At 33.4% G+C, this 23,637-nt stretch overlaps 1 protein-coding gene across 2 annotated transcripts in view; it reads right to left on the bottom strand.

Annotated features, from left to right (window-relative positions):
• LOC117172899 (elongator complex protein 4) overlaps nt 1-23,637 on the bottom strand; it is a 47,227-nt gene that overhangs the window by 2,787 nt on the left and 20,803 nt on the right. Inside the window, exons 2-3 of one of the 2 annotated variants that reach the window (XM_033361191.1) lie at nt 11,087-11,122; nt 10,390-11,006 (exon numbers count right to left, since the gene is read on the bottom strand). In XM_033361191.1, the coding sequence (XP_033217082.1) occupies nt 10,390-11,006; nt 11,087-11,122 (653 nt within the window). The remainder of the gene's footprint in view (nt 1-10,389; nt 11,007-11,086; nt 11,123-23,637) is intronic. The other variant, XM_033361192.1, reaches the window with a different exon arrangement.

A 23,637-nucleotide genomic window follows, 5' to 3' on the forward strand; every position in this document is an offset into this window, starting at 1 on the left:
TATAAATTTCTGATACGTATATTTTAAAATCCTATTGGACAGGGACAGCTTTGATTTGTTTATAACAACATCTGAGTTACAGTTCATGCTGTCAACTGGTCATGGTCCTTCTCTATTAAAAGTCATTTAATAAACCACGCTCTTTTATCAGTTAATACTATTACTTTAATATAATCTATATTCCGATAAAATCCCCCTCATTAAAATAGATTATGGGATCAGATCTTTGTAGATACTGATCGGAAATTAAAATATTTTGAAGTAGATTTAAAAGTGTGTTCGGAAAGAAGTGATCCCTGCGGGCACAAAATTTGTCGACGTCTTTACGACAACTTTACGACAACTTATGTCCATGCCGTTACGGTGTCATTGGATATCGTAAAGACATCATCAGATCAAACGACATCATAAAGGCACCTTAACGACACGGACATAGCATGTCGTACAGTTGTCGTAAAGACGTCGCGAAATTTTGTGGAGAAAAGCCTAAACCAAGATAATCGAAGGAAATGCGGAATGGTTTTAGCTGTTCATCCATCAGATCTAAAGCAAATCGAAGGGTGCAATATAGCTAACGAAATTTGGGTGATATTGAACAGAATCTATCAGTCGAAAGGCTGCTGAAGGTGAAGATGTGAAACAACACATCCGAGAATTTTTAGACGCTGTGGACAAGCTCCGTGAAATGCAAGTGGATATCAATAAAGATTTGTTGACAATTATGTTGTTATAAATAATCGAAGAAAGTGATGCCAGAAAGTCGAAGAACAGTGATGTCACATCGAATTCCAGCGCTTTGATAGCTGGAATTAGCAACAGCCACTGAGCTCAAAGTTCCCGGAAAAAGGGGATGAATCAAGCTCTAAATAAAGAAAAGCAGTTTTTTTCCGTTTAAGAGTCACCGATTTGGAAAGCTTGGTCACAAAATTGGTGAATGCAAGGCGAACCAAGTAAATTCGTCTGAGACAACCAGTAAAGCTGATGAATATGGTTTCCTCATTACTATAAACGAAGAATCAGCGCTAAAAACGGAAAATGCCTACCCTGAAGGAAAATGGTGTATCGACAGTAGCTGCACATCACACATGTGCAGTAATAAGAACAAATTCGTAAGTAGTCAACAGTGTAACAGTGCGCAACTGAACTTGGCAAGTAGTGCGACCATCACAGTCAAATCTAAAGGAACAGTAAAGATTGTGGTTAATGGCCGTAATAAAGAAAGTGTTAAATTGAGAGAATACACTATTTGTTCAAGAGTTAAGAACGGATTCAATCTCTGTGGGTAAGATCGCCGATAAAGGTTATGAAGTAGCCTTTGAGAAAAACGCAACTGTGATTCGAGACGAGAATGGGTGTAAAAATTTGTTTGCTAAAAGAGTTGAAGGACGATACTACATTTGGGAAAATCTGGAAAACGCAAAAGTATTATCCGAAGAACAGAGCTCCACGAAATTGTGTGTGTTTGCGAAACGTGCATCAAGGGAAAATGTTCACGAAGTTATTTTCCCAAGATTTCGCTTCGTAAGGCAAAATTATTAGAAATCGTACACTCAGGCTAATGTGGCCCAATGCGCACGCAATCTAAAGGTGGCGCGAAGTATATTATGACTTTTATTCATGATTTTTCTCAAATGTGTACTGTGAAGTTTTCTAAATCGAAGGACGAAGCATTAGAAGCTTTTAAAAGCTACCGGAATTCAGTAGAAAAGCAAACCGGACAAAGAATAAAATACCTCCAATCCGATAATGGGAAGGAATATCTAAAGAATTCAACGATTATTTAGACACGAATGGCATCACCCGAAGACTAACTGTTGTCTATAACGTTTCTGTGCAGAGGCTGTAGCAACTGCTAATTATACGGACGATGGTAAGGAAAACTACCAGATATCTCGCACCTAAAAGCTTTCGAAACTAAAGGACATTGTTTGGATAAGACACGCGGAAAAGACAAGTTCAATCAACAAACCCGTAAATGCTTATTATTGGGATATTCTGAAGAATACAAAGGCTACAGAGTTTGGATAAACGAAGCGGGAAGAGTAGGAATTACCAGAGGTGTGAAGTTTTTGAATGAGTTTCTGCCGACGAAGAAATACGAAGAATTTATCCAGGAATGACAAAATAATTCAACAGAAGAGAAAACCTTGGTAAAAATAGAATACACACCAATTAGACCAGCTTCAGAAATTTCAGTCAACGAAGTACAACAAGATTATGTCCGTTCTAATAGCGATAGTGAATATTTCTTAGGTTTAAAGAAGCTGAAAATCATGTCAAAAATAAAAAAAGAAGGGTAGCTGAATGCACTAAAATCATCAGAACTGGAAAACAAGGAAGACCTGCAAAAACCTACAGATCATCCTGAGCATCGAAATGCCATTGGATGCCGACTTGTACTTTGAAACAATCACAATGCTGAAGGAATTTGGGAAAGAAGAAAGGCTCTTTTGATAGCTAAGGGCTACTTACAACGCCCTGCCCTTGATTTCAAGGATACTTTTGCTCCAGTGGTTCGACTCAGTTCGGTAAGACTTTCAATGGCTCTTGCCGTACAGAACGATATGCATGTTCATCAGTTAGACATAACAACCGCTTTTTTAAACGGTGAACTCGAAGATGAAGTATATATGGAGGTGTCTGAGCTTTTTGATGAGCTGTTAACTGAAATCGCAATATGCTATAAGCGAGTTTTGAAGTAAAAGTCCTTGGAAGAGTCATGTATTGTCTTGGCATAGAGTTTAAACAAGAGAATGGATCCATAAAAATATCACAATGTGGATATGTCGAAGATATTTTAAGAATATTTGGGATGGAAGATTCAAGGCCTTCTGCTAGATCTATGGCTCAAATGACTAAGTTCATTGGAGAGAAATTAGGGAATTAATAGGAAGTCTCATGTACCTGGCTGTTACAACACAATCAGGCACATCATTTTCGGTCAATTTCCTTAGCCAGTTCAACAGAATGTATCAAAAAGATCATTGGATCACAGCAGAGAGAATTCTATGTTATTTACGTAGAAGCACGAGCCTGGGTATCACGTACGAGAAGAACTCTAATCAATTGGAAGGATTTGTGGATGCTGATTAGGCAGCGTGTCCTCAGGACAGAAGATCTTATATTGGATGTGTGTTTGTCCTTGCAAATGGCTGCGAAAGAAGCATTATATTTAGCAGATTTCTCGAAGATCGAATTATGGAATCAAGAAGTACTTAAATTCTTTAACGACAACCAAGGGGTACAGAGACTCGCGAAGAATCCAGTCTTCCATTCAAGATCGAAACATATTGATATGTGTCATCATTTCGTGAGGGAAGAGTTCGATACAAAAGCAAGCTACAGCTTTGATTCGTTTATAACGTCTGAGTTGTAGTTCATACTGTCAACTTGTCATTGTTCTTCTCTATCAATAGTCATTTCATAAACCACGCTCTTTTATCAGTTAAAACTATTATTTTAATATTATCTATATTCCGATAAGATCCACCTAGTTACAACAAATCCTAAAATATCGTATTATTTTTCTGTATAATTAAGATATAACTGAAGTAATCTTTACACTTCTCTGTAGTGTTGAATTGACCATTGATATTCAATTGCATGGAAAAGATTAAGGGTTTCACTACTTATTTAATTATTTATCAAAATTATAGTTAGCTTTTATAGCCTGGCCTTTCTAGTTGCACCTGGCCTCGCCTCGCAAGCATGACGCTATTTTCTCACTTTGCCTCGCATTGCCAGTCTCTGCTTCCGCTTATCCACCTCTTTACACTCCTCCAACCAGTGCTCCACTTTTGCATCCCCCTTCCCGCACAATTCACACATCCTATTCTCTTTAGAAAGCCAGAAGCTATCAGAATCCTTCATGCATCCGCATCTCATTCTCGATATAAGTTCCTGAGTTCTTTGCTCTCCTTTCTCACTCAAATATTGCGTTCTCTTCCTTGGCATAATCCACACATAGTTCCCGTTAAACCTTGACTCTCTTATTCTCTCCTCTCCTTCTGCCTTCTCTCTCTCCATGTCATTCTTTTTAACCATCTAATATACCTTCCTTCCTAGTGCATCCTTCTCACTTCATCCATCTGCAATCCATTCGTTCTAAAATACCTTTCCTTTTCCATCTCCATTTTCCCACCCCCTCTTCCAAAAATTCCTCCTCATACTTATACGCTCGAGTTCCCGTTATAATCCCTAAACTCGTTCTTCCTGTCTCCCTCCTGACAATATAGTTCGGCGTATTCCTTGCCAACCCCAGGTTCAGCCTTACATAGCTCTCCTGTATCATATTTACCTCCTCACTTATCTTCCACCCCCCCCCCTCCCCCAACCTTCACTCCGTAAAATAAGACACTCATCACTATCGACCAAACAGTTTCATTCTCCCTACAAAATCATCTGCGAATAGCCTCTTTCCCAGCGCCCACACCTGCCTCATCACCACATTTGCCCTTCTCAGTCTCTCTCTTTGATATGACCATCCACTCCCCCATTTCTCCGAAACAGGAACCTCAGGTACACAAACACTTTCACTTATCTCACACAACTCCTTTTAAGAAAGCATAACCTTGGACTTGTCCGCATTTAACTCTAACCTATTTTTGTCGAAGTATCTTCTCAACCTTTTCATCGTCTATTTTAAAGCCTCTTCGCTCTTTGCTAGCAGCAATATGTCATCAGCATATGCAAGTGACCATATCCTGATTCCTCCTACCCTAACTCCTCCTACCACTCCGACCACTAGCTTACTTTGCATATCCGCGATTAAAATTACAAAATTGGGCTAAGCGGGCAACCCTTGCTTCAAAGCATTATCCATCAAGAAACCCTAAGAGATTCCCTCCCCTTCTCTCACTCCAGCTTTCGTCTCCTCGTATCCCTTACCCTCTCCATCAGGCCTATCCACTCTTGTATTTTTGGACTTTTTAAAATTTTATATTTTTCTTGTCACCAAGCATTCATTTTTCACTTTATTAATTATTTGGATTATTCTGTTTCTATATTAATTTTAATATTTTTCTTTCGATACAATCAAAATCATTTCATGGAGTGCAATTCAAATTAACAGTGCAACGACAAAAATCCAGTTATTGGTTCTGAAATTTCAGTATACATTAGAATTTTTGTTGAAATTTGTCAAATAATTATGTCATTAATATGGCTTAAGTGCCATATTAATGACATAATTAATATAGTTTAATATTTTATTTGAAGGAAACCAAGTTTGTCCTTGTAATATCTTGTAGACTTTTCTATTAAAGAATAAATCTTATTTCGTCGTTACAAAATAAGTGAGACCCGATACTTTAATATTCAATTAAATATAATACTTTTAATGAAAATTAAGTGGTTTTGTTTCTACAAGTCTAGAAAGTCTGTTAGAAAAATCCATAAAACTTTATAAGGACAAACGACAGATTTTTCCAAAAAATCGTGAACAGTATGAAAATAGAAATTACATGAAATTTTAATTTAATCAGAATTTAATTTAAAAAGTAAGCATTAAATATTTTATGAAATTTAACCACTAGCAATTTTAATGCTCATGAGAATTCACAACTTCAAAGAAAATCAAATACAGTGAAACTCTTCTATAGTACCGATTTTGGGGCTGACGGTGAGTGGGAATTAACTTGTTTTAACCCGCTCCGCTTTTTTTTTGTTCACGTTTGAGTGCTCGCCTCAGTGAAAACCGCAGACCCCGCACACCCCGCACAGCTCCTGGTTCACCTACCTGCGACGCGACGTCATTTCTCGGAAGGACTATAGAAGAGAGGGCTATTAAAGGGTTTCACTATAGTTCATAAATAACTCAAAGAATTCAAATTAAAAAAATAAATAAAAAGAATTATAAAGCTTATAGCTTAATTATAGCTTATACATATTACAGCAAAATGGAAAAGGAAATGGCCGGTCCTATGGACTTGCGAAATTTTCTCTTCCAACTTGTTGCATAGTGAAATGGTAGCACACTCGGTTTATATACGGAGGGTTCGGGGCTCAATTCCCACCGCGTGTATTTTTTTCGTTTTTTTTTATTCATGAAAATATTTATGAATTCAATTCCCTTCTAATGATTTTTCTAATTTATGCAAAAATCAATATTTTGAATGCTTTCCTTGCAACTTTCAGGGAAAAAATTAATTTTGAAGAAAAAAAATAGAATTGTCAACAAAAAAAGATTCAACTTTAAGCCAGAGGTAAACCTTGAAGAAATATGAATTTAGAAAAAACTATATTTGACAAACACGAATTTTTAACAAAATACATTACCTTTCAACACAAATATATGATTTTTTAACAAAAAAAAATTAATTTTCTTCGAAAAATTTTAATTTTCTTAAAAATATAGTTTCATTTTTGATCAAATAGTTTAATTTAAACAAAAAATATAAATTCTTAACGGAAAAGCTAATTTCAACCGAAAACTACTTTAATTTTCTACCATATTGTTAATTCCTCAATAAAAATATACTAATTTAGACCTAAATAGTCTCATTTTTAATAAAAAACGAGGAATTTATAACCTAGAATTGACTTAATTGAATTTTAAATCTATAAAGGACACATTTCTAACCAAAAATTACAGAGTGAAATTTTCAGAAAAAAAATTAATTTTTTTCAAAAAAAAAAAAAAAGGGTGCAAAACCTGTACAGGTTCTACACCCTTGGCTAATGTGATTTACAAACGCTCATAGTTCTTACAAGGGACCAAAAAATCCGGGACACGTGTCTTATTATTTTTGAAGTAATATCGATTCATGATAGTCTCATCAAAAAGTCATCCCAGAAGAGGTTTTCCCCTTTGAGAATTGTAGTCTTGACTCACGGTCGATAACGAAGGGCGCCCCAATTCCGCGTATAGAGTGAAGGTAACAGCTAGCCTAGTGGTTGATTCCAATACAGTTACAAAAACACAGATAGGGCATACCAGTTCTCTCTGCTTTTTTCTCCATTTCGCAACATATTTCGCAAAATTTGGGGACATCATCATCAAGACGTGGCCCTTTGGAAGAGCCGTTGATCTCTAGAATTCTTCTATTATGTTAGAATTGTGAGTATAAAAATAAATTAGCAAACGATTCTAATAGTTAAAATGCTGCCGTCTGTTACCCGCTGGTTTCCATCTTTCGCAAAATTCATATTTATCGGGAAAATAATCATTTCCTCAACAAATTTTTTGAGTTTTCAACATTTTATTGATCCGAGGATCTCGCAAAACCCCGGATATTCGAAAAGTTTTCTTTCTCTCGTTCACAAATCCTTCGGAAAAAATATATATGGATTCAGTGCCGTACATATTTAAAAAAACATTCAAAGTCGGATTGAACCAACACACTCAACCGAAGAAATGAATTTTGCAGCAAAATATTGATTTACCAAAATAAGACGAGCTTTCGACACAATATACTATTTTTAAACAGAATTGTTGAGTTTTAATGCCAAATTGACGAATTATCCATAAAAGGTTGAATTTCAAACCTAAAAATATGATTTTTTAAACAAGAAAGTTAATTTTCAACCAAAAAGCTAAATTTTCAAAAAAAATATCATAATTTAATTATTATTATACAAATTGTTTAATTTTTCGAATGAAAGTTATTTTCAACCAAATAATTGAGTTTTCTACCAAATTATTGAATCATCAACCAAATCAGATTAATTTTCACATGAATTTTGAACCAGAAAGTATTATTTTTCGACTCGAAAAGTATATTTTTAAATAAAAATATCAATTTTTAACCAAGCTTACCTTGTTACTTGAAAAAAATTAATTCTTAATCAAAAAATCAACCAAATACTAGAATTTTTAAACAAACGTCATGAATTCCGTACCAAAAATATAATAGTAGATTTTTCTAGCAAAAGAATTTAAGCGGAAAAACGATAAAAAGGATTTTCTTAAAAACAGAGAAAAATAAAAACAATTCTTTAAAATTGTATAATGAAGAAACGTACTAAATGTTACCTAAGTTCGTAATACTATAAAATATTATAACGGAGTCCCCGTACTATTTTTTTAGAGATATTAACAACAAATATTTAATGCGCTAAATAAAAATGGTATGCCTAGTAAAGCCATGCGATGCACAACACTTACCAAGCTCGCGCTACTGTTGCCATTAGCACGAGCGGACATTGTATTAGCAACTGTGGCTAGTGGTATGAAAAAAAATATATTTTAACACTGACCGCTCGTGTCAGAACTTTTCCGTGTATCATCCCATGCAATTGGCATTATTGCTTGGTCCTTGGCGTGCATAAAACTTGCGAGCTGGTGTCATATTTTGAAATACCTAATTGGCATCGTCGATAAACGACATCACGCTTTAAAAGGGAGGTGGGGGGTTCAGCGAAGGAAAATGCATGATATTAGGAAGGAGTAGTAAAAAATATCGGGAAATCGCGTGGCATCATTATTGACGGAGTAATTGTTCCATTAAGTTTATTCAAATATCAAGAACAGAGCTGATGGAAATTGCAGAAGAACTATTTCAATAAAAAATACAGAAAATCAGTACGAGCCTTCAATAAAAAAAAAACTAGCTTAATCACGACCAGTATAGCATTGTCGAAAACAAAGCTAATTATCATAAGCAGAAACAAAAAATTGGATGAATTTCCTCGGGAAAAAGCGTTACTTAAGGCTTAAAAGTTTCATATCATTATCATTTTCTTATATAGTTTTTAAATCATGAGTCTTCAATAAAAAAGAGTAGAAGGAAGCTATTCAGAAACAACGACTACACAAGAAATTGTGGCTACTTTTCATAAAAGGCATATAGAATATGAATCGTGGAAAAGGAATCTTTTAGCAGAAAAATGCGTTAAATCCTTTTTCCGTAAACACGATGTATGGAGGTTACATAGACCCAGTTGGAAGTATTTATATGTTTATTAGTTCAAATTTATGTGAATTCAATTCTTTGTATTTTTCTTGAAGTAGATATTTTGGTGGTTAGACTCCTTTTTGACGCGCGGTTTTAGTTTTAATTAATAATTATGCGGTTCTGATAGAAAGCTACTGGCAGAAAATTTCAAAATTCACATAAAATTTTTTTAAATTTTGTTATAAATGAAGAATTTCAAATAGATGTTAACTCAACCGCATGTGTTAATAAAGACATTTATTGAAAAAAATGTTTTATTGACTCTGATTCACTTACTTTAAGGGCATGTGATACTTACAGTTTCCCCGGCTTTTTTTCCACAAAAATGAAAATTTTTAAAAACTGAATTCGGAGATGCTATAAAATATCATAACGGACGTCCCCGGATTCTTTTTTGAGGGATAATAACAAAAAAATTATTGTGCTAAATAAAAATTTTATGCATATGTATTATTTTGAGGTTACGTCGTTTTTCATCTCTGCCTTTCCGATAATTTGGAAATTATTTATGAAATAAACTTTTCTGATTGCCTTCAAAAAGGGTTAGTTCCGGGAGATTAGTTACTATGTTTATTTGTAAGTCCAAAATTTTCGGCCAAAAATATTGTGTAGTTTGGAAGTAACGCATAGGAGAATTGTAAAATACATAACCTCCCAATGTACATACGTTGTTAGCAATATCAAAAAATTTTTTGAAAAAAAAACACAAATAAAGTGTGTGGGGACGTCCGTTAGCATGTTCGCTATCATTTCCTAAATTTTTAAGACAAAATATCGATTATTCTAGAAAAAAAGGCATTGGAACCTAAAAGTGGTAAAATCGATACTAATTCCTAAGCGCTATGCAAATTAATCAGATTTTGCTAAATTAAAACTTTTTTGAATTAAACCAAAAAAAAAAGTATGTGGGGACGTCCGTTAACATGGTCTCTATCGTGTCCCGAATTTTTAAGACAAAATATTGATTATTAAAGAAAAAAAGCCGTCGGAACCTAAAACTGGTAAAATCGACAATTTTCTAAGTATCACATGCCCTTAAATTGGAAAAATCAAAATATATAAAGCAGTTTGATTACATTGACCTTTAATTACATTTACATTTTTAAATATTTGTAAACTCCTTCCCCTAAAGTGAGAACATTTAATTATGCCTCACAAAATTATTTATTGAACATTTTCGAGATCATGAATAGGTACGAATACTCATATTGCTCAATCGCTAAAACAATGATCTTGTCATGATGCTCATTTCTATTCTCAGCATATTTTATATAATTTTTCATGTGACAAAAAAAAATAACCTTCCACTAACAAAAACTAATAAATAGTTGAATTGTCTCATCTCGCACCAATACACTGAAAATTATAAATATGCTCTTCTCGCCACGGTGTCTGTGGTGGCCTATCTGATTAAATAAATTTAAATAAGAAATTTTTGCAAAAATTTTGTACATAAAAACCTAACCGGATGGTTGTACATAAAATCTCCATTTACCTCGTTATGATAAAACTGTACGGGGAACGTGATTGTGGCAACAGCATAAGAATTCCTTAGAAGTGCTCTAAAACAATAAAAAAACCTTAAAAGATCATTTTTCGTGTCCTCCTCCTTGTCACACATCCATAACCTAGACCCTAAAGATCGAAGAGCTATTCTCAAGATATTCCTCTTTTCCGGAGAATCCGAAACCAAAAATTGTCCTTTTGATAAAGTTTCTTCCACAGATTTGAGTAAATCGACGAACTCCTGTTTTTCGAAGGCGTTCGTCCTACAGAGTATATTTTCACCATCCCATTCAGTTACTTGAGTCCTATCTATTTTTTCCTTATCCATGGTTTTTGTTAGGTCAAAATAGTGACCAAAGACTTGACTTCCAGAAGGTGAACTATCAACAAGTTTCAGGTTCTGATACCTCCATGCAATCTGCATCTCTTCATTAGTTTCGGTTTTATTCCCAGTGGAAGAATCATTTGCAACTGCCGGAATTTCAGAAAGAAATTGAGCAGGTTTTGTATCTCGAGAAGCAATAAAGCTATTGTGAGACACCAGTATGCCTTCGGCAATAAAATATTTTAACATAATATTTGCATAGTTTCCGTAGGTGTCTTCTTCTGAAAAAAAAATTGTGTAAATTCAGACTTGAGTTGTTTTGATTATTAAAGTTCGACAAAGAAAAAATAGTACTACTTACCAATGAGTAATATCGACCCGATTGGCAAACCTCCTCCTGTAAATAATTTAATTTGGTAAAAATTTTAATGCAGACAATACAGTATGAACAGCAAATAAAAAATTATAATAGAGTTTCGAATCTATATTGCCGGTGTTTAGGAGAACGAAACCGTAAATTATATCGCTGTGAAAAAAATACTTCTTATCATAACGCCATGAAAAAAACTCATCTCTATAAAATGCGATAAACAAAAATATATCTCAGTAAACACTTTGAAAAAAATACATATTCAAGATATGTAATTTATATAAAATTTCATATATTTAGAATAAAATATTACTACTTTTACTAATATTATGATTTTTATGTTGATTTAAAAAATACAAGCATTCAATTTTAAATTATATAACATCTTTTAGACTTCCGGTTGGGATCGCGAACCAATCGCACGCGCGCGAGACCGGGCGACAAGGAAATTGAGTTTCGTCGTTGTTTTCAAAACGTACGGTCTAGAGTGGAGTGGAATTGGATGAAGTGTATGTGGTTATATATGGGAAAGTGTTATCAGCAAGTAAGCTGAGTTAGGCAATTGCATTTTGGAAAGAAACATAAAGTGATGGGGAACAATGAGTTTAGGGGAATTGGTGAGGAAGATGGCGGCCAGGACGGATTGTCACCGGAAGTAGGGGAACCTGCAGTGCCACCTTTGTCTGAACGCGAGCAGATTGGGGAAGGAGTACAGAGAAAGGAAGCTGCTGCCACGGAAGAGGCTCGAAGGAGGAGAGGTCCTGGGCGACCTAGTAAGGCAGATATACTGGCCAGAGAAAACGCCAAGAGGGCCAAAATATTAGACGGATTCCTGGTTCGCAGGGTAGAAGCGGGTTTGAATAGTAACGAACAGACAGTATTCAGGGCTTCACACCGATTACAGAGAATCAAAGGGAGTATCAGAAAAAAGTAGCCGAATCAGTCAAAGAAGGAACATCGAAGGAGGAATGACAAACAGAAGATCTGAATGAAGAAGGTTTAGTTGCAGTAACAAGTGAAAGCGAAGTCAACGGGAAAGAAGAGGGCGAAATCCAGGAAGAGGTAACAGACGGTGTTGGGAACACGAAACTGTGGAGCGAATTGATAACGGGAATTCTGAATGAATGGTGGGATTCAAGAGTGCAAAAGGATATTAATAAATTTAAAATACAGATTGAACAACTGAAAAGAGAAATAGAGGGAGGATTAGGAAAAGAAGGCACCACTTGAGCTCTGAGAAAAGCGAGAGGAAACAAGCCAAAGAGCTGTCAGCTTTGTTAGAAGAATTAGCGAGAGTAAGATACGAGTTTGGGCTGACAGAGAAGGGGATATTTGGGAGAAATACGCAGGTACCATGTTTAGTGACCTCCGTATCAGTTGATGAGGACTCACAGATAACGAAAGAAACTGATGAGGAAGGTGCTTCTAGGAGAGGAAATAAGAACAAATTTGCTGGGCTTGAATGGAGTTAATACTCAAATCAGAAGTCTTAGACAAATAGCTGGTGGAGTCTTGTTCAAACTGGCTTCATGGGGGACAAAAAGGCGATTACTGGCCAATAAGCATAAACATGGCGGGACAAAAATCTTTGTGGACGACGACTTGACGCGCACAGAGTAGGAGATCCAGGAGTGGATACGAAGCACGGTGGGGGCAGCAAGGAGAAATGGAGGAAAAGCTAATGCGAGATATATGAGTTGGACAATCAATAACAGAATATTCACATGGATCGAGGAAGATGGTACAGTGGAGAAGAAGCCCTTTTGTGCAAGAAGAAGGGGGAGAGGCGGTGAGTGGGGATATTAAAGGTGTTGTGTGGAATGTTGCGGGGAGTAGAAAGGTTAAAGGAGTGTGGAGCTTTTTAAAATCCTTTGACGTAGTAATAGTGCAAGAGACATGGATTGAGAAGGAAAAAAGGGCACTTATTTAGACTCCCTTGACAAAGATTTTATGTAAATGACCAAAGCTGCGGTAAGAAAGAAAAAGAAGAGCAGAGCAGTGGGGGGCAGCTTATTGAACTGTGTAAGAATGTGTGTAGGAATGTAAAAATGGTGGAGAGGGAGTTTGGAATTGTTATTAGTGCAGATGTACTAGGGAACTGGGAAAATATAGTGAATATTTTATCTATTTATAATAATGTAGGGATTTCAAGAGTGACTGAAAAACTAAGAGAAATTGTAGAAAATATGCAGGAGAAGAGAGAGAGAGTAATTATTTTAGGGGACTGGAATGCGAGGATAGGAGAGAAGATAGGTGGTGGAGAAATGGACACAGATTTAGCTACGAACTATCATAGAAGTAGGGAATCCGAAGACAAAACTGTAAACGCGGGAGAAACCAAATTGTTAAAATTTTGTGAGGAAATGTGGCTAATGATTATAAATAGGAGGATTGGTAATGATTGCAAAGGGAAGTGGAGGCATCTCGGAGAGGATGGGGGTTCGGTTATCGACTGCATAATTGAGTCTGAGGGAATCGGAGACTCGGACATAAATGATATCGAGGTGGTAACTAGAATGGAATCAGATCATTTTCCAGTGACCTTTAAGATAACTTGGAAGGGTAAAGCGTGGAAAGGAGCTAGAGAGAAAAATAGAAAGAAAAGTGAACGCAGAGAGAGACCAGAAATAGAAGGAGAGCGAATAGTTTATAGATGAGTGTGGGATGAAAGTAAGAGCAAGGAATATAGGGATAACATGGAAGATATAAAGGGAAAGAAATGGTAACGGAAAACGAAGGGGAGTGGGAAAATAAGTGGGGCATACTAATAGAGAACATAAAAAAAGTATCGGAAAGGGTAGGCAAAAGGAAATAGGGGACATGACGTCTATAAAGCGAGTAGGAGGAAACTAGAGGAATGCCGCAAAGAAAGAAATAATTGGGAAAGGAAACAGGAATAGGAGAAGGTGAAGAATAGCAAAAATATGAGGGATTTTTGGGGGGCAATAGGGAAGTTTAGGCCAAAACGGAGATTTAAAGGGAATTGAATTAAAAAAGCTCAGTGGAAGAAGCATTTCTTGAAGCTACTGAAGCTACTGGAAGGTCAGGATATTGAATCAGGAAATCCAGGAACTTTGAAAGTAATAGAGGAAAGGGAACGAACAGACATAGAACATGAGGAAACAGGGGAGTGACAGGAAGAGGGCGAAAACAGGTAGAAGAAGAGAAAGAAACGAGAAGTGGGGAGGGAGGTGATTAAGATTTGGAAATAAACAGGGACATTCCATTTGACGAAGTAGCGAAAGTAGTAGACAGATTAGAGAAAGGAAAAGCAGCAGGCGAAGACGGCATCGCCATAGAATTCATAACATAGTTACCAAAAGTTTGGGTTTTAGAAGTACACAGGATACTAAATGAGTTCTGGATGGAAGGGAAGTTGGCGCGTGGCTGGGAAAAAGCGCAGATATTCCCTATACATAAAGGGGGCAATGAAAATGAAACGGGAAATTCCAGAGGAGTGGCACTTCTGGATACCGGGTACAAAAACCTAACAGCCATCTTGGACGAAAGACTTAGAGGCTGGCTAAAAAGGAAGGGAATTACGAAGAAAGCCAGTCAGGTTTTAGGAGGAAAAGGTCTACACGGGATCATGTGTGGGTTCTCAATTCGCTGATAAATAACAAACTGAAGGCGAAGGGCCGTAAATTACATACGGCGTTCGTAGATCTCAAGAAGGCATTTGATACAATCGATAGAGTGATATTCGTAGAAAAATTAAAGAAAATAGGTATAAAAGGTAGAATGTTAGATATGATAAGAAAGATATACAGCAGAACATTAAATGAGGTCATTACGAGTGAAGGAAACACGAAATCGTTCTCTACCAACAGGGGCGTAAGGCAAGGTTATTCACTCAGTCTGACATTGTTCAACATATTTATAGGAGATATGGATGATGCTTCGGGAAAAGGGAATGTATGAGGAACAGTAATAGGAGGAACCAAAATTTTTGGACTTAAATTTGCAGATGATGTGGCTTTGGTGGCGGACCACGCAGATGGGCTCACGGGAATACTAAGAAATCTAGAGAAATATGTTGAGAATAATAAATTACAAATTAACGGAAATAAGACCAAGGTAATGATATTTAGAAAGGGGGGAGGAGGACACAAGGAGAGAATTGGAAAGTGGACGGGAAAAAATTAGAAGTAGTAAGTAACTTCAAGTATTTGGAATACTGGTTTTCGACAGGGGAACTTGTAAAAATCACACGGAGAAAATAGCAGGAAAAGCAAGAATTGCCGCGAATGCAGCATGGGGTGTTTTAAAGAGAGCAGGAGTTAATAGATTGGGTAAAAGATTGTATCTTATGAACACGTTAGTGAAAGCAGGAGGGATGTATGGCGTAGAAATCTGGGACTGGGCTAGAAGAGAATCAATAGAAAAAATGCAAGGCAGGTTCGTTACAATGACAATGAGAGTTGATAGCACAACTCCAGGTTACATATGGCGAATGGAGACAGGAAGACATAGTTTAGAGATCGAAGCTAGGGCGCGAGCAATCAAGTACCTTATACGAATTTGCGAAACTGACAATGAGAGATGACCGAAGATCTGTTTAAAGGAAGAGTTGAGAGGAATAAAAAATAGAAACCTCTCGAGTTGGGGCATTACATTTGAGAAAGCTTGCAGGGATGTAGCTGACGGAATAACTGCAGTGTTACTTTTGGGGGTAGGGAGGAATATTGGGAGGACGAAAAGATAAGTGAGAGGGATAGAGAACAATGGGCACAGTTAAGATGCGGGAATGTGGGAAAAGCGGGAAATAAATGTTTTAAGAACACAATATGTCAATTATGCAAAAAAGGAGGAGGAAAACATTTTCCATATATTCAAATGCAAAAGCGCTATTCAGGTATTAGAGAAAAAATGCGTGGAAGAGGTAAACGTTTGGGCTGGTGGAAAGGAAGGGAGGGATTTTCAAGAATTAGTATTTCAAACTTAGAGTGGAAAACCGAACCTCGTCCTCTGCGAGTATGCTAGGGGCTTTGAAAAAGAAGCAAGAGGAAAGAAAAATGCGAGTGATTTGTAGAGTATACATGGATGAATATATATATATATATATATATATAACATCTTTTATGATTAGTAAAATAATAAATTATTATAATTATAATTAAATGAAAAAGTAATTATTTACTCGAAGAACCGCTGTGAAAAGATTTTCTTCCCGAACGGCATCACTCGGAGGCCAAGGAACTAATTTTTCCGAATTCAAATGTTTGGTTTACGTGAAGATATCGAGCTGTGTGTGGGGGGGGGGGAGTTATTTCGCGTTGTTTCGCAAAGCGCGAGATACCCCACCCCCCTGTACCTACATATTTGTACCTACATATAGGACTCTGCGGCGCACTATAAGGATCGTCTCATCACTCTTATGTATCCTTTGTATTTTGTAAATAATTTGAATATCTGATACAGTAATAAATATATTATGTACTTATGTAATTATGTAACTCTATATCTAAAATTTTGTTCAGCGTGCTTGTTTTTAGAAGTGTTAATTTACTCAATTATTTTTTGCGTTAATAGACTTGATACACGTGTAGGATCACGATGAACCTAATATTATTTTGTGGCTGAAATAGCGTTATATTAGAGATCATTGGCTTTTGTGCTGAAAACAATTCGTAGAAGTTCTATTTAATAATAGTGAAACGGCGAAATCTAAGAAAGGGGAATCGAAGAAAGCAGTTAAAAAGGTAAGCACTTACTATATAGTGTTTTACAATAATTATTTATTTTTAATCCATATTGAAAATAATTCAATACGAATGATTGTAATCAATCTTTTGAAAATTTTGGAAGATAACCCTTCATATAATCACAAAGAATAAGTTAAAAATAGTGCAATATTATAATTAATAATAATTTTAAAAAGCTGGTTTAATACACGGAGAAAAATGGATGTTCAAACTTAACATCTACCATACATGTGCAGGGTTATCATACGTTATGTTTAAATATAGTACAACAATCTAGATGAATAAAGTTAGCATCTGTAGATCTTAAGAAGTGAGATGTTAGTCTAACATCCAAAAAGTTCAACTGAAATATCTGAGATATTACATGTATGGTTATGTCAAATAACACCTGTCAATATTTGAGTTTACTTAGTTGTGGTCATTTAAGGAATTAATTGATAACTTATTCGTAAATTTAAAATTAAACTTCAATATTCATACACGAAAGAAAGACAGATAAAAGGTATGAAATATCGATCAGATGATACATTCAGTCGTTATGATCAATATTTTTAATTCAAAATAAAAACGGGAGTAAGCAATCGGAGAATGAATGATGTGTAGCCTGAATTTTAAATTCTATCTATTTTAAGTTACTGCAACTTAAATTTTATTTTAAATTTATAAACCATTTTTTCAAATGTGCTAAGTCAATAAACCTGAAACTTAAAATTATTGTTGCCTCCTATAGGCAGAAAAACATTGTTATCCAATTTTATTTAAGGATAGCTATAATTTTGATCCTTTGGAAATGTTTTAAAATTGTAATATTCCATAATTGTAATATTGAAAATATATAGCCGTCAAATATAGTCGTGAAATTCCAATGCGCGATTTTTTCTCCGTGTGGTACAAAAGATATTTACATTGTCTTATATCGAAGTTAAGTTTTACATTTTTAATGTTAACTTTATTTTTTATTTCTTTGTAAAGACACTTTTATTTCATTATTGAATAGAAAATTTCAAAAATTTTCAATAAATTCTAAAGGAGTTATGAAATCTATCTATCCTTTTTAATAAAAAGTAATAATATGCGGCAAGTATGAATTATTGTTATAATACCTTAATTTCTTTACTTAAATGAGACTTAAAAAATTTTATTCAAATAGTTATTATGTATATTTTCTAAATTAAGGTACTTTTAAGTTATAGTTTTATACTATATTTTGAACGATTTTCGTCGATCGAAGGTTATGAAATCAAATTATTGTTAGCAAGTATTTTTTTTACATGTAATTTAAAAATAGATATTTTGACACTCAAGTGGTGTACATTTTACTTGATAACATTAAATAAAAAAATTAAAAAATTTACAATAACATTTATCTACTGAATCAAAATTCATAAATATTGTTAAGCAAAACTCGAGAAGTTAAAATATTCATAAGATAAATATTTTTGTTACTGCATAATCTAAGTTTAAAAGTGCGTCTTTCATTATAATTGAAATTTTCTAATTTATAATATTTATGATGGTTTAAATATATAAACAAATTTAGAAAATCACAGTGAGTTTTCATTATTTCCGCCCAGCCTATCTGGCCCAGCGCTATACGCCCAGTACTTTTCTCCACTTTTCTATTATGAACTGTTTTATATGAATATCTATAGATCCACGCGCTCTATATTAAACATACATGTATAAACAACGCTTAAACCCAGACAGTAAGCGGCTGACAGCGTAAAACACACGATTTTAACTTGATATTTATTTATAGTTCTTGGCATAGTCCACCAATAATACTTTTTTTACGGCAAATGATTATTATAGTTTTTTCTTGGAATAAAACAGTTTAATTAAAAGTTTTAACGAATACGGTCTTTTTCACGGCTTTTTCAAAAATAAGCTTTTTTCCACGGGTTTTTCATGAGTAAGATCTCTTTTTACGGTGCTTATAGGAATAAGGATTTTTTTCTCAGAATTTACCGAAATATTTTTTTTTTCACCCAAATACTTTTTTTGCCTTTTACTGAGATGTATTCTTTTTCACGGTGTTTTAAAACAATGTATTTTTTCACAGCGACCTAATAAAAATTTTATTTTTTACGGCGTCTTTGAAAAAGGTTTTTCTTCATAGCTTTATTTAACAGGTTGTTTTTATAAGCACCGGCGATATACTTTAGTTAAGAATCGTTCGATTTAGATTTGATTTCCTAGTTATTTATTGGTGTAGAAGGGTAAGATTAGGAATAATAAACTATGAGATATATTTATTTGTGACAAAACTAACTAAATCGGACAATAGTTTTTGTACATAAAATTATAATGCTTACATTAAATTTGCATCTAATACATCCGAAATGTCATCATAGCAGTGTGTCTATTTTAGATTTTGAAACATTTAAAAATCTGTCAGCTTCATATTTTATAAGATAGAAATCTCACAATGACGTGCTTTGCTTAAAAATGATTCTAGAATCTAAACAAATTTATAGCAATCACGTATAATATATATAAAATTATATTCTTTTTATGAAGATTGCCCCAAAATTTACATCCCACTTAGAAAATTAATTTAAATTAATCAAATAAATGTTAGACATCTCAATTTCAATTACATGAATTTACTCACAAGTATCGACCGTATTTTAGTATTAATCAGAAAGGAATAATAAAACCGATCTCCAAGTATGTGACTTGGCAGGAACTACGGCAACGTGTTACTCGAATTTTTTAAAAATTGTTTTTGTTTTTTTGAAATGCAAAGTGAATATTTGGCAAAATTTTCGGGAGATATCAAGACCCGATATATAAAAAAATGGAAAAAATAGAAATCTTTTATCCGTATGCTCTTACAGATCTGGTTTTTGTGAAAATGTGAGTTTAGTGCCCTCGGTCCCTATAGTGAATACAGTGTAATATTTTATTCAATCTCACAGTTTTTACATCGCAAAACAAGTAAACACATATACAAATTTGGAAGCTTATAAATTTTATGAAGCTGGTTTTGTGGTGAAAGTGAAGTGCAAGCAGTTAAATGGTACTTTTCTGCTTCTATGTAAAGTTAGTTTACACGGAGAAAAATGTATGGTCAAAGTTATATGGTCAAAATTTAGAGAGCCAGCAAGTCTTTCTACATGGTCGAACGGTCCTTTCAAACTTTTTTCGACATGGTTAAAAAGACTTTTATTATATCGTCAGTCTGACTTTTATAAGAACATCAGACTTACTATTAGGGATAACTAAGGTATCCTTTACGGTATGGTCAATACGCACATATTGTTTTCACTCATTTCGACCATCCACAAAGGAGCAGATAGGCCATTGCGTATGGTCAATTGCTTGATTTTTGCGCGTCAATCATGCGCGTGAAAATTTAAAGGGTATCGCTAATTGGCTCCAATTAGCATAACGGGCTCGTGGATCGCGTGGCGATATTTATTTTAAAAAAAAGTTTTTCCCAACGTTTTCGGTTGAAGTGAGTGAAATTATCAAGGATACATTGAAAATATCACATTCTGTAAGTACCTGTTTTAAGTACATAATTGTAATCTTAATATTTTCCGTAAGTAATGTGAGATTTAAGACATTTCATTCTAGTTTTTTTTTAGGTTAATGTAAGTTTAAAATAGATTTGAATGATTTAAATAATCACTATTAATTCTAGCATTAATCGATTTAGGATAAACTGCAATCGGATTCATTAATTTAAGATTAATCTTTATTTTTCAGTTCAGACATCTACTCCTGAGATTTGCGGAGAGACAGATGGCAGGGGCAAGGTCAACGCTCTCGTCCTCCTACATCCAGTTGATGGAGAGCTGGAACTGTAGTGCAAAAACTATCAATACATTTATGGGTAATTAGTAATTATTAAATAATTATTTTGTAGACCTGCTCTATTACTAAATTGCTTAATTAAACTTTTATGTAGTTTGTCGAAAATTAGTCTTTTTTTGTATGAAAGTAATCTTCTCATTAAAAAGGCAACTATTTGTTAATGTTTTAAACTGTAAATTTTACTATTTGGACAATTCGATTGGAAAGTCAACTATGTGGTAGAAAATTCAAGTTTTTTGTAAGAAAGTAGTTTTTTTATTAAAAATATAATTTTTGAAATAAAAAATGATTTTTAAAAATAAAAATGTACCTAATCCATATTTGTTTAAAAAGTAAATAATTTGTTTCGAAAGTCAACTATGAAGTAAAAAATTCAACTTCATGTAAAACATAAGTTCTTTATTAAAAATAATGTTTTGATTGAAAAATTATTATTTTTTTAAATAAAAATTTACGTGTTTCATTGTTGCCTAAAAATTAATTTTTTAATTTATAAATTGAACTATGTGTACAAAATGTATGCAGTTTTCTACCAATTGTTTTGTAGAATATACATAATTTTGTTTGAAAGTCCATGTCTTTGATTGTAAATTTACTTTTTAAATGAGAATTTAACTACTTCATTTTTGTTGAATTGTAATTTCTTTCAAATTAATTTTTTTTGTGAAAGATTTATAATTATAGTAGAAAATTCAAATGTGACTTTGGTGCTTATCAATCAAAGTTTAGTCCTATGTTGGTCATAGTGAACTACATTAATTCACCAAACTATAGGTTTATTATCAACCGGTTATCAATCTACAGGGGCTTGAAGTTTTCACTTTTTCACGCGTTTCTTCACATTCACGTTAGTTTAATTTCTTTTAGGATGGTCCGATTGAACTTTTTAAAAAGTGTTTTGAAAAGCTCTTTTAATATAATTTCAGACTATTATAAGGCTATATTTCAAAAAAAGTTTAAACCAATTTTTTTTTATAAAATAAAAATTGAAATTGATTCTTTCGAAAAAAAGCATATTTAAAAAAACCTTTTTTTTTCATTTAAAGAAATAGCTTTTTTAAACTCTTTGAAATCATGCAGAATAAAAAAGTGAGACAGACATGTTTTCTTGGTCAAATTAAAATTTTTACGTTCATTATGAATGAAATAAAAAGTTTTAGATGAAATATATAACGTAATTTATATATTTCTGCATAGGTAATCATCTACATGATTTCAAAGAGTATAAAAAAAGCAATGTTTTAAAATAGAATTTTCTTTAAATATGTTTTTTTAAAGATAATCAATTTCAATTTTTTACTTTACAACATTTTTTTCAATTAAAAAATATATCTTTACAATATTCTTAAACACTTTAATAAAAGTCCAATCGGTAAAAGAAGTAACACTAACGTGAACGTGTAGAAACACGTGAAAAAATGAAAACCTTGGGCCCCTGTATATTGACAACCAGTTCATTAATGAACCTATCGTTTGGTGGATTAGTGTAGGTCTGCTAGGATTATAAACCAGCCAAATTTCAAAACCATAAAAACAATTAAATTTCATTGATAACACGTGACCTATCCTGACTTATCATACCGAATTATTTTTAATTTATTTATCGCACCCTGACCGTAGAACTGCTACATTGAATTTCAGAAAACGAGGTCGATGATGAGTCCTTTAGACTCCTCAGCGATAACGATATACGAGACATGATTACCTTGGCGGGGCCTCGCAGTAAATTTATGAAAAATTATACAGCCTATTTAGATTCGGTACACTAAATTTTTTTCCTGAGTCGTTACCAAAAATTTGTGAAAATTAATACCCAATTGTTGCATTCATTTACATTTTCTTTGTTTTAGTATTAAAATTAATCATTAAAATTGTCATAGGTCAATAATTACGCCAGTAACATTTCCTCAAATCAAAATAATGAAACCAAAATTAAGAAGTAATAATTTTAAGTATGATGAACGCGATTAATGTTTATGCAAATTATTTCTGTTAACCCATTAACGACCAAAGCTATCAATTTTATAGCATGAGTTTGACTGCAAAATTTATGGGTATAACAAAACAATAAATAGATTAAAAGGACTGTTCTTCATGTTTTTGGGTGAGCTAAATTCAAATCCGTTGTCAAAATTCGAATATTTTGACATCAAAAACATCAAAAACTTGAAAGTTTAAAAAAAAGTTCTATCGTATGAAAATATATTGAAATTAACCATAGAACATTATGAAATTTTTTAGATTTTTTAGAAAAAATGTTTGATTTTTCAAAAAATCAAAAAATTGAAATTTGCAAAAGAAATTTTGCATGAAGTTTGATCAATTATTTCCGAAAATCTATAGGCTTTAGTACAAACTTTCCAAGAATAAAAATATTTTAGAATTAGTCAAAGAATATTCTTGAATTTTTTCAGATTTTTTGCAAATTTTGGATTTTTTGAAAAATCAACAATTTTTTCTAAAAAATCTGAAAAATTGCAGTGTTTTATGCCTGAAAAAATTATAAAAATAAAACATTAAATATTTTTCACTATTTTTGTATGCAAAAACCGTCATATTTAATTTTGAAAGAAAAATATTCGAATTTTGACCACGTATTCCAATTTAGCTCACCCAAAAACATAAGAAACAGTACTTTTGATTTATTTATTGTTTTTTTGTACCCATAAATTTTGCGGTCAAACTCATGTTATAAAATTGATAGCTTTGGATGTTAATGGGTTAATATCGATAATCTAAAAATTATAATTACCGTTAAATGTTGCTCGTCAATATCGTTCAAATTTCACATTTTTTTAGTAGCTATAGCCTTATTAAAGAATATGCAAGAGTATAATTCCCACTTCAAAATTTACCCACCTACTCATGAAATCTATTTTTTTTTAAGATTAAGTTGCAGCCAACTGAAACGTATGTTTCTCCTGCGCACGCAGTAGATTTAGAACAAAATAAGTGTAAGATTTTTTAAAATATTTTTTCTTGAAGTCATTTTTATTTATTTAACATGCATAATGC

Source organism: Belonocnema kinseyi, chromosome 5 (assembly GCF_010883055.1).
Source record: "Belonocnema kinseyi isolate 2016_QV_RU_SX_M_011 chromosome 5, B_treatae_v1, whole genome shotgun sequence".
Taxonomy (NCBI): domain Eukaryota; kingdom Metazoa; phylum Arthropoda; class Insecta; order Hymenoptera; family Cynipidae; genus Belonocnema; species Belonocnema kinseyi.